The 12668-nt window shown below is 44.4% G+C and overlaps 1 protein-coding gene across 1 annotated transcript in view; it reads right to left on the reverse strand.

The window, feature by feature from the left end:
* TERT (telomerase reverse transcriptase) overlaps positions 1–10525 on the reverse strand; it is a 38681-nt gene extending 28156 nt beyond the window's left edge. Inside the window, exons 1-3 of the mRNA XM_086609126.1 lie at positions 10298–10525; positions 7181–9086; positions 4327–4522 (exon numbers count right to left, since the gene is read on the reverse strand). Coding sequence (XP_086465252.1) covers positions 4327–4522; positions 7181–9086; positions 10298–10525 — 2330 coding nt within the window. The remainder of the gene's footprint in view (positions 1–4326; positions 4523–7180; positions 9087–10297) is intronic.
* Between the last annotated feature and the right edge of the window lie 2143 nt (positions 10526–12668).

The following is a 12668-nucleotide window of genomic DNA, read 5'->3' on the forward strand; positions in this document are numbered from 1 at the left end:
AAATACACATTTAGTGTAAGCAATAGGAAAGGCAGCAAGTTAAAACATTTAATCTCTTTATGATAATTGAAGCCAAATATTTTACTAAGAAGATAATTACAAATACTAACCCCTGCAGAACGAGACAAAGAAATCTGAATTTCAGAACAATTTCACAGTATCTTAATGACAATGTAATACAATAACACACGAGTACACATTTCTACTTGATGCAAACTAAGATAATAAAAAATAATCTTAATTAACATAAATGAAAATCTAAGTACAGATTAGCTGAATACATTTGAAGATTATGAAATATTTTTAATGCAAGACACAGGAAGTTGGATTTCTCATGGTTTCAGAAGCTTGAAAGACATTAACAAAGTTGAATAGAACCTTCTGAAAACTATGTCAAGATCCAGGGAAGGACTTATACACTGTAATGGGCTGTTCTACTCCCATTTAGGGGATGGACTACTTATTAAAAGTTGTAGCTAACTGAGGTCCTAAGATACATATACAACACAAGGGCATTGAGGTACCCAGTAACATGATTCAAAAGAACTGATCCGATGAGCAGGCACCTGCTAAAGCGAGCAGCATAGAATAAGGAAGAACAGAAGGCTCCCAAGTCACAGGTTCTGAGCTCCACCAGTTCATCCTATCAAGAAATGTGTTTCCCCCTCAGGATTTACAGGTCAGTGTAGCTTAGTCCAAATCAATTCTTTCCCATGGAATGAGGCAGGAAAAGAAGGTGGTGCAAAAGCCCTTGCTTTTACTGAAGATTGTGTTGCTAAAGTGGCCTACTTGCAATGTAAAAGACCTAGATCCATCTCCTGCACTGCTTGTATCATTCAGAAGGACAAAACATGCCATTCCAAAAAGCCCTACAGTCTCGTGGTTAGGATAATCCCCTCGGAAGTGCAGAGAGATAACTCAAATCCCTGCAGAAGGGGTTATGCAAATCTTAACTTGTATTCATGTTTTTCTCATCCCACACCAACCAACAGCCTCGTGTAGCAAAAGGAGGCCACACCATCACAAAAGGCAGGGGATGGCTGGTGGAAGCCTGGTAAGCACACTCTAGCAGACACCTGAGAAGCCAAGCATGCAGGTGAGAGGCACATAAATACTCCTCTTCTCTATGCCAGCACAACTCCCACACAAGCTAATGGTCCAGCTGCTTGGGACTGTTGGCATCCAATTAACACAGTGCATGACACCTAGAAAGTACAGGGGCATCCAGAGCCAGCAAGCTGAGCTATTACTGAGCAAGGATTTGTATTCAAACTTTGGAATTAAATTCCTGGTACAGATGTAGCCCAAAGTAAAGCACAATGGACAGATCACTTTTCCACAGCTAGAGATCACTATTATTTATTTTGACTTAAAGTCTTTCCTGAACCCACAAAACTTCATCACGTACTCTAGTATTATCTAGATCACTAAGATACAACAAAGAACTTCAGTTCAACAGAAACAACCAAATGATCAAATCTCCATCGCTTTGCAGTTCACATTTAATACTGAGGGGAAAAAAAAATCCAACAAAATCAGTGACTATGTAAAAAAATATCACTTCCTCTGAAAGTGAAGACGAAGGCCAATTATTGGCAGATCCTCATCAGTACTACCACTGGCCAGCTGTGGAATCGGATGACATCCTGCCTGCAGCAACATCCATGACATTTCATGGCATGTGCAGCAGTGCTAAGGATTTTGAACATGCACTAATCTAGTGGTCACTGAACCACCCTACTCTCATTTGTACACTCACAGCAGGAGAAAGCCGAGAGGATGTTCCTGCTGCCTTATGACATCCTGCCACAATCTGACAGGGGAAGATTCAGAATTTCTGCAGCATTTTCAATCCTCAGCAGCTACTGTGTGTAGCAAGAGCAGGCAGGGTGTGCTGCTTACAAAAACAGGTGTTGTCATCACAACACTAGGTAGTTCATTTTTAAAACACTTTTTATTCTGTGGGCCATGTAACTTGAACTAACTAACATTAAATACTGAGTTTCTCTTAATAAACAGTAAGTTCTATTTCCAATTCGGGGTATGAAGTTTGGTACAGTTTCAAAAATTAATAGAAAGTTGTCTGTGTGCAAAAAGTCCAGCCCACTCTAACCTCCACACATACAGCAAAATAAACAGAGCTGCAGGTCCTCTCTCAGAACCACGGTCTATACCCTTGAGTGGGATTCTGCAGAGGAAGACTGACTCATATGGACAGCCCTTCAGGATGGGGATTTACTTCCTAATGACAACACACAGGCAAACTCATAAGTAAAGTCCAGGTCCACCCAGTCCAGCCTGTTCAATCCATCCTCTTCCTCCCAAAGGAGGATGCAAAAGAACTGCAAAGGCATCAGTGGCTACGCTTGGCTGTGAACGCCTTCCTGCAAGCCAGCTCAGAGCAATTACCATGAGCAGCTCCAGCAGAGGAGAAACAGGACAGCCACAAAATAGCCATTAGGGCAAGAACTGAGGCTGTGAGATACTCCTCCTCCTCCTCCAGGGAGGATGGAAGCAACTCAATAGCCTTTGGCACCGATTCACCAACAGTGACTGAAAACATTGCCTGGGTAAGGGGGGATGGTGCCTGGAGAGCCTTGAAATGGCCAAGGAAGCCCAGGAAGCCCTCAACAGCTGTTTCACAATCTCTCTAATCCCCAATTTCTCTCCTCCCATGTGAAGTGGGCAGCTTGCCACCTGTACGAACGCAGTAAGCCGCATTAGCAGGAGACCTCACATCGCAAAGCACGCTCAGAAAAGCAGAGCGCTGAAAGCCCTAGCCTTGGAGTGACACTGAAGTGCAGCTGCTGGGGTCAGACTGAAAGTCCGTATAGCTACGTACCCTATAGCCAACAGCAAACACCCTGTCCTTAAAGCATGCCCTTGGCAAGCACACAGCAGTACTTCCTTGGGCTCTCTCCCAGTTTCCAGTAATCTGCAGTTCAGGGACTTCTCGAGCCAAAGGTGAGAAGGGGCTTCCTGCATGGTGGGGAAATATGTGGGGAGGAAATCAGAAGAAACCGATCACCCCAGATTAGGGTCTTTTGAGTTCAGAGCAGCTCATCCTTGCATTTTTCTAGAAAACTGGGAATAGGGACAAAAGGGCTAAAGCAAAAAATACTTGTTTTCTTTTCATCTTTCCACTAAAAAAAGCACTATACGTAATATGTAAAAATTAGTACTTGATGATACTTTATGCCAAAAAAGTAGCCTTTGAAGTACACTAGAACTACATAAAACACTAATTGCAACACTAAGGCCATTAGGTTGAAGACAAGACAAACAGTATAAAGCGGGACTGAAAATTATATTTTGCTACTACTATTTAAATTGTATATTCCAGGCAAAATAGGACCAGGGTCCTATTAAGTGCAAACACATATGCAGAAGAGCTGCACAGGAGATACCAATGTTAAGTCAGGGAGCAGCGGGGCAGGAGGGGGAAAAAAGAAAATAAATCACACATATAACATCGTAGACCAACAGACCACTGTGAATGCAAAAGGTTCACCATACAAAATGGCCATTAAAACACCAGGTAAAACAGTCATTAAAACACAGAACATCGAGTATGCTTGTTTTGCACAGTTCCAAAGCTCTCTCAAATACTACCAATTTACATAAAAAAAAAACCAAGAGATGTGAACTAAGGAGATGTATGCACTGTATTGTTCATTAAAATCACCTTCAGGTTTTTCCTATTTTCTCACTTAATTGCTTAAAATTTGATCTTAAATAACACCCTAACTTAAATGCATGCATGTATTTTTAAGACTAAAAAGCAGTAGGAATTACACAGCTGCACTAAAAAACAGAATCTGCAGCTTTTAAATTCCTCAACTTTCAAAAAAATCCAAAACAAACAAAACAAACCCACTGCCTGAATTCATTAATAGAATATTACAGCATTGGAGCAGAGGTTTGTTTTTGTTTTTTTTTTTTTTATTAAGACAGCTAGGGAAAACGGAGTATTTCTAAAATGAACTTTCCCAAGGTTACTTTGAGATTCTACCACAGTGTTTTCCTCATCGTTAGGTGTGAAAAATTGACTTATCAAAACATAATCGTCTTCATAATGAGTTTTATTGCAAAGGTTTCTCTTCCACTATGAAATAATTCAAAGTTTTAATCAGTTATCTCGCACAAAATATTTCTAGATTTACAAGCTGCATATACTACAATTACAGGTTGATTTTTCTTTGGGCAAATTAAGCAAATGAAAGGAGGATAAATGGGCAACAAAGGAAAGCAGAATTGTAACTTTACACTACAACACACGAGGTTTGCACATATTCTATTTACGTTTGACTACTTTTCTAATGTTACCTAATTCCAATGTTCTGTAACTTGCCCCAAATAAACTTTCGGTAGTAGAAAAGCATGTTTTTCTGGAACATGGTCTCGGTGATATAGAAAAATGATCTGAGCAACTCAACAACATACGTATCCATCAGCCAGTATAGGAATTTAGCCAACAGTTCTTCACGGAAACAATGTTCATAGGCAGGAACAAAGTGATCACCTTCAATAAACAATTCAAAGGTAGTTATAGTAAACATCAACTACTTGTATCAGTAAAAAAAAAAACCAAAACAAAACATACAAACAAAAAACCTACATATAACACAGTTATCTTAGCTTGAGGTTAATGGAAAGAAAAAAAGCAAATACAAACAATTGCACAGAGGTTGCCCCAAATTTTCACTGGCGTTAAATAACATAACCGACCCAAGCTTAAAGTACAAACATAGAAACTAATTTGCAGTGACAAACTGACATACAGGATACGAATACACGCCACTAGTAGCCCAAAGACTTACTTTCCCCCCCCCCCAATGTTGATGCACAAAGGCAAGATTATTGTGAAGGGAAAGGTAAAATATAAAACAATGTAAAACTTGGGGAAAAAAAAAAAAGGAAAGAATGAAAATATTTAGATATACTGTAAAAAGAACAGAATTAAATTGGGCTGACTTGGGGAGAATGATATTCAGATTTCCCAAAATTAGCTTTAAGGTTAGGTTTTATTTCAGACATCTTATATAAAACCTATTGCTGCAGTCAAAAAAAAAGAAAAAAAGAAAAAAATCACCCTAAGTCCATCAGCACTTACAATATTTAAATGGCACAAAAGTTATGAACCCAGAACACACCTAGCTACTGTCAAATTTAAGGCTACACAGATTTGTGATGATGTCTAAATACGGGCGAGAAGGGAATAAAACCCTGTGCTACAATACTGAATTTTTGCCAACTTCTAAAAATACTTTTTCTAATTAAATTTAAGAGTAGAATTTAGCAAAATGCAACAGGATAATGTAAAGAAATTAGACAGAAATATTAGTTTAGCTGCATAGCGCAAATCATGATTATGGCAGAAATGTGTTAAAAACAGCTTAATTTTGACACCACAGAGCTGAGGCTTAAAACTGAAACTTATAAAATGGAAATAAGTTTCCATTTCTCTACCCTGTTTGGATTTTGTGTGCTTCAGGGCGGAGACATTTCCATGTATTTACAGCACCTAAGAAAAGACTACCATAAAGAGATAAAACAGCATTCACTTAAACAGAACGCAGGTAACATCAATGCAAAAAATCCAGTGACTGTTAGAAAATTCTCTATCTGAAGAGTCACAATATGCAGTTGTAATACACAAATTAAACCAGGATGTTGTTAAGTAGCTATCCTGGAACTGGATCATTTGTTTTCCAGGTTCTTGACAACAGACCTAAATGATGACTACAATTCAGGGAACTGACAAGAAACCACCACTACTACTTTTAGAGAAAAAATAACAACAAACATCTACAGTGCAGCAAAGCAATTAAATGTGTGTTTAAACTTCAGGCACAAGGGAGTAGTTTCATAAAAATTAAAATCAAGCCCATGTGTTGCTTTTCCTGGAATAAGGCCAGAGAATAAGAAGGTATTACTGGTTTTTAAGATAAAATGTTCCAAATGACTATGAACCAAACATATATTTTATAATATTTTTTTTTAAAAAAATCATGTTTCTGAGCCATAGTTTCTGAATAAAGAATCAACATAATTTGCTACAATTACCTTTTTTTTATGGAAGTGTAACCTCCCCTATTTTTGACATCGGTTCTCAAACATCAGACCTTATTTTCCCCTCCTACATTACAAAGAACCTTTAGTAATTTCAGAACCTTATCACACCTTTTAAAAAGTGCTCACATTACTGTAGGATCCAAGTACATCACCAGGTAAGAACAAACACTGCAAACATACCAGCTAAGGAAGGGCAATCCACATTGTATAGATGAAGAATGGAAGCACAGAAAAATGACAGCATGCATTAGATCCTACAGCAATCAACAACAGAGCCACAGCTCAACAACAGAACCACAGCTTCACCCTAGATTTAAGTTCTAGGATAGTGTCTGAAGAAAGCGTTCTTCAGGGAAGCAAGATTTATCTGACATCACCTGAAAAGAGGACTAAACAGAAGGGATTTGTATAGAATTTGGAGCAATCAGATCAGCTGACACCCTCACAACGGCTTTCAGCCAGGGACCACTCAGTCTGGCAAACTGCACCACCAACTACCCAGCCTGACGCAGTGCTCAGTAAGGGTCTCCTGTTCCTAGAGAAGGGCTCTGGCAAGGTGACAAATGGTGGGCAACCCCTGTATTGCACAGGTCTCATACTCACGTCTTTCTCCCAGGGTTGATGTGAGGGGGGGGAAAAACAGGCTGTGGGATGAAGGTTCACTCCCATAACAGAGCAACACATGCCACCACAAGTGTCTTGATTTGCCTTTAGTTCTTTCCGAAGGTTTGCGGTAACCAACAGGCAGACCTGCATTTGTTCCTTACGTGCTTAGGTCATACTTCAATGAACTTTCAGAGTTACTGCAATTTGGAGGGTAGAGGTGGAAGGGAAAGAGCTCTGTTGAAAGGCCCAGATTCTGAATTCATTTTTATGAAAATGTGATGCCATTAAACATAAAAAGCATGAATGGAAACAACAAAGACTTAAGTTTTGGGAGGAAGAGAGACTTAAGTGTCAAACACTACTAGGTTTCCTCTCTCTGCTATGGTTATTACCACTGATCCCAACAACTCTGAACCCAGACTGAATACCCTTCCCACCTAAATGGCAAACACCAGTCACCTGACATCCCCACCACTTAGTTCTTTAATGTGAGAAGTACCTTTGACTAGACGGAGCCACATGCAGTCATTCACTCTCATCTTCCACATCAACTCCTGCAACGAAAGCTTAGCAAACTTCCCCATGGAAATGAACGCTTTTACATTTTTTAAGAACCGGCACTTGTTATGGTTTGAACCCCAAAGCTCAGCGGGGATGACCCGCTCCAGGCACTCCCTCACAAAGATGTACACCTGCCAGTGGCTGCTGTGCTGCTTGAGGAGCTCCCCGAGGGCTGAATCACACACCTCTCCCGAGTTTTGCTCCTCACTCTGAGACTCCTCAAGCACAGATTTTCCAAGAGGAGCACTTAAGTTGTCTGGCACATCAGTGTGACCAGATTCACAACTGCTGCTTGTCACAGACTTAGAAGGCTCTTTCCCAAACTGTTCGACTTGGTCATGAACCTCTGCTTCCCCAGGCAAGGCTGCCTGACAAGGCAGCTCAGTTTTTCTCACATTGGTTTCAGATATCCAGACAGGGCAATTTTTTTTCAAGAGAACTAAGTAAGGGCACTTTCCATGGTTCCTTAACAGTTTCTGAAACGTCTGTCTCATTTGCCAGTAGCGTTTGGGCAACCTCTTCTTTCTCCAGCTGTGATGTGGCAGACTTTGGTTGTGCTTTTGCTCCAAGGGATTTTGGCTCAAGAATATAGCTTCTATAAGCCGCCTTCCACCTGCCTGACAGCCCTGCAAGCGATTCAGTAAAAACGATTTAGGAAAACCTTCTTGGAAACTCCTGTGAGAATACAGAAGAAACTTCCTGTCAACATATACTGCAGAGCGCAAGAGCGTATTTGGTAACTTCTTTGCCAAATGAGCTAGGGGACTTTCCTGCCTTCTGCATTTTGAAGAAATACCCTCCATGGGTTTGATTTGTACAGAATCCAACTGAGATCTACGCATACGCATCTCTACTCCTTTCCTGTGGGATTCTGCTTGCATTTCAATGATGGACTTTAAAGGTTTTTTACTCTGATCTCCTCGCAGAAAAGAGCTTTCACCTGCCACAAACTTCTTCCCGTCGCGAGATGTGTGAGCTAAAGAAGGACCAGACATATCACTGTTACTTCTTTGAGAAATGTGGGGGTTTTTAATGAGACTTACAGAATGTGATGCTACACACTCAGTTCCGTATCTCCTGGAACTACTACTTTGGTTTACATCAGGAGTGATATTACAAGCCCTTTCCTCTCTCACTTTCTCTTCTACTTTAGCTCTCTTAGCTGGAATTTCGTGTTGTTCCCTATCAAGTTTCCTTTTTAAAGATGGTGCTGCAGCTGACAAATATAAACTGGAGCTACTCTGTTTTTCCAGATGTTCGGTAACCACTCTGATCTGTTTACTTGCTTTAGAAACAGCTTTTGCAGAACACTGGTAACCGGACACTAAGCTTTGTAGCTTGTTATTTTTATTTTCCATGCTGGGGGCATTAGCTTCAAGTCTTTGTCTGCATTTCCACCAATGCGACTTTGAAAGATACTGTCTATGAAACACCAGCCTTTTTTGTATATAGTCAAGCAAGCTACTACGTTTATGCTTTGAGAACCTTTGTTTAACAAAGACTGGGGATGCGTCCACATTGTGTGAAATAAGTTCATAAACTGGTTGCCCGCAAACCTGGTAACAACTACTAGGGGGAACCAGCATAAAGATTGCACAGTGTTCCAATAAATACATCATCACATCATCGCCTATCCTGCTCAGCAGTGTTTCCCAGAGGCCACTGATACGAATAGTTTCTGTTGCAGTATTGGGTAAGTAGCTGTATATATTTGAAGACGGCATGATTTGGAAGTGAGAACTGTTTTCGTTCAGTAAGGAGTATCCATATGCGAGGACATTCTTCTTTCTTTTTTCACACAGTCTCTGAACGACCCTTGCAATGACTTCGCTCTGACTAGATAACTGAAGAAAGAAAGAAAAAAGAAAATTAGCTTTTATCACCAACTCTTCCACAAACTGCAATACACGCTTTAAATAAACAGACACGAAAGATACGCAGCCCTAGACATAAGCTTCGGATCAAGCCCTTTTGAACCAATATTAATGAATCACAAATGCCATAGCCGAAGAGAAAGATTTTTCAAGCATACCACAAGATGTTTACAAGCAGCAACACGGGCCTACGACTTTAAGGAAGTCTTTTTAACGGCCGCCCTTTTGATCCTGGTTTTCATGCCCAGGAACACCCTACACTACTCCCCTCGGCTCCCTCAGCAACCGGGACTCCAGGGCCTTCAGGTCACCCTCCCCGTAGGTACGTGCTCACGCAGGCTCTAACCTCCAGGGAACTAACACTGATTTTCTTGAGGCCTCCATTTCCTTTTACGTAAAGAAAAGTTCAACCCAACGACTCAGTTCACAATTCTAAAACTCGCTCGGCGAGCTTGCAGAGTGCGTTTCCCACCGTAGCCCGGCTTTGCTCGCGCAGGCAGGAGCTCCGAGAGGAAAGCAGCCTTTCCTCTCTGGAAAGTTTCTTCTGCTTAAGCACCGACCCCGTAAAAGCAGCTTTCCTCCCCTTCTTCTCTATCCTCTGAAGAGTGGGAAAGGCGTTTTTTCCATCTCCAGTTGCTCCCCGGCCACACGTGGTTTGTTCACCCCTACCCCACCGGGCAAGCAGGCAGCCCGGGAGCCGCCGGCACGCGGACTTTTCGCGCTACCGACCACCCACCCGCTGGCGCCAGGACTTTGCGCGCCCACCCCCCAGAAGAGGAGGAGAAGAAGGAGGAGGAGGAGGGCGACGCTCCCCCACCGCTCCCCGCCGGCCAGGGCCGACAGCCGCGGGGGCTGCAGGGGCGGAGAGGCCCGGCCGGCAGCAGCCACGAGGGGCGAAGGGCCGCCGCCCCCGCGCACGCATGGAGGACAGGAAGCGCGCTGCCACCCAGCCCGGGCGGGCGGCGGCACCCAGCGCCGTCCCCGCGGCCCCCCGAGGGCCGAGCAGCCCCCACCGCTGCCGCTACCCGCCGGGGACGCCCCGCGCCGCCAGCCGCCGCCCCAGGCGGCCCCGACCGGGCCCCCGGCAGGGCTGGCCCCGCGGCGAGGGCTGCGCGGCTCCGGCCGCCGCGGGCCCGACGCAGGTGCGAGCGGGCCATCACCCGCGCCCGACCTGCTCCTACCTGCTGGAAGGTGAAGGGCCGGGGGATGGCGCGGGCCCCGCGGGGGACGCACACCACGCACTGCCCCACGAAGGCCCGGTAGCAGGGGGCGTCGTCGCCCCGCAGCACCTCGGCCTCCCCGGCGCCGCTCTCGCGTAAGCGCCGGATGAAGGTCTCCAGCGGGGCGGCCTCGGCGTAGCAGCCGCGCAGCGCGGCCAACACCGCCGCGAAGGGCTCCGCGCCCGCCATGTTGTGCAGACGGAGCACGGGGCCACCTGGGGCAGCCCCGCGCCGCGCTGCGCTGCGCTCCCCTCCCTCCCGCACCGCTACGCTGAGCTCCGCGCCGCCGCCGAGCGACAGTGAGCTGCTGTTTAAATTTTTTTTAAAAGCGCTATTTAGAAAAAAAAAAAAAAAAAAAAAGACAACGCCCTCGCAAATTTATCCCCCCGGCCGCTCCGTCCCCGCGCCGCCGGGCCCCAACGTGGCTGCGGAGGGGCGGCGGCCGAGGTGAGGCGGGGCGGGGCGCGGCGGGGCGCGGCGGGAGGCCGCTGTCCAGCTCCGGCGCTCCTGCCCCGCTCCGGCGGCGGCTGGTGAGGCAGCGGGCCCGGGCCGGGGCGGCGGGCGAAGGCACGGCGGCCGGGGCGGCCGTGAGGCGGGGAGCTGGCGCTGGCGACCGCGAGTGTGCGGCACGGCTTGTGACCGGGCATTTCGGCTTTTATTTTCAGACAGCTTTGTAGCGTCTTTTCCGTGTATTTTCAGGACGCTTGGGATGGCATGAGCTGCTGTTAAGAAAGGTGTTGAAGGAAGTTCTGAAGGCGTTGAAGAAGTTAATTTTAAGTGAGTCTTTCTAGTTTATTAAGATAGATTTCCTCTGGAAGAAACCAGGAAGATTCTCTCCCAAGGAACCTCTTTGAGGATCAGCACTTCATGGAAGATCAGCCTGAAATAACTCTTAACTGTAGAAGAGGTTATGGTGGAGATGAACAGGGTAAACCCTAAACATAACCAGCTGGCAGGTCCGGCTTTTCTCATTAAACTCGTGAATGAAGAAGCCAAATCGCTTACGGTAGTATGTGACCTCCTGCTCAAACCTTGTCTTGGTGTCTGAAGACTTCGTGGTAGCAAACTTGATGTCAGATTGTAGAAGGGACTGCAGTGGAGTTCTGGGGAACCGTAGGTCCCTAAGCTTGATGTTAATTCCAGGTAAATTAGTAGAATAACAGTATAGATGCTGGAAATGCTAGATGCTAGAAATACAAGTTGATTAGTCAACATTGCTCCTGTAAAAGGAAGTCCTGCCTTAGAAGACTCTTGGAGTTCTATGAAGAGTTGGGAAGACGTAAAAATTATGGTGATCTGGTTGATATATTCTACCTAAATTTAAAAAAAACTTTGCAAGGAAATGTTATCAATAAAATAAAACCCTAAATGGAAGGTGCTGGTACAGATATATTATTGTTAAAAGATAAGAGACAGAGGTAGGGATAAATGGTTAGTTCTTTCAACTGAAGAAGATCCTCAACAGAGTTCCACATTAGTCTACACAGTGTAACTTTCATAAATGACCCAGAAGTACTGTAAATAAGCAGTAAATGGCAAGATTTGCTGATGGGATGAAGTTAGTCAAAGCAGCAAGGACACAAGCAGACTAGAAAATCACAGAACTTTACGAGACTGATTGAGGAATTACATAGCAGATGAAATTTAATGCTGATAAATCAAGCATGGCACAGAGGTGAAACACAGTCCTAGCTTCATATATAAAATGATGGGTTCTTCTGTCTCACTCAGGAGTGAGACCCTCAAGGTTACATGAAACAAACAGGCATTGTGCACAGCAGCAGTTAAAAAAGCAAATCACGTGTTAGAATCATAGAATACTTTGGATTGGAAGGGACCTTTAAAGGTCGTCTAGACCAACCCCTCCTGCAATGAGAAGGGACATCTTCAACTAGATCAGGTTGCTCAGAGCCCCATCCAATCTGACCTTGAATGTTTCCAGGAATGGGACATCTACCACCTCTCTGGGCAGCCCGTTCCAGTGTTTCACCACCTTCATTGTAAAAAATTTCTTCCTTATATCTACTCTAAATCTGCCTTCTCTTAGTTTAAAACCATTACCCTGTGTCCTATTGCAACAGGCCCTGGTAAAAAGTTTGTCCCCTTTAAGTACTGAAAAGCTGCAATAAGGTCTCCCTGGAGCCTTCTCTTCTCCAGGCTGAACAACCTCAACTCTCTCAGCCTGTCTTCACAGGAGAGGTGCTCCAGCCCTTGAATCATCTTCGTGGCCCTCCTCTGGACCACTCTAACAGGTCCATATCCTTATTATGTTGGGGTTTCCAAGCTGAATGCAGTACTCCAGGTGGGGTCTCACCAGAGCAGAGTAGAGAGA

Source organism: Tauraco erythrolophus, chromosome 3 (genome assembly GCF_009769465.1).
Source record: "Tauraco erythrolophus isolate bTauEry1 chromosome 3, bTauEry1.pri, whole genome shotgun sequence".
Lineage (NCBI taxonomy): Eukaryota > Metazoa > Chordata > Aves > Musophagiformes > Musophagidae > Tauraco > Tauraco erythrolophus.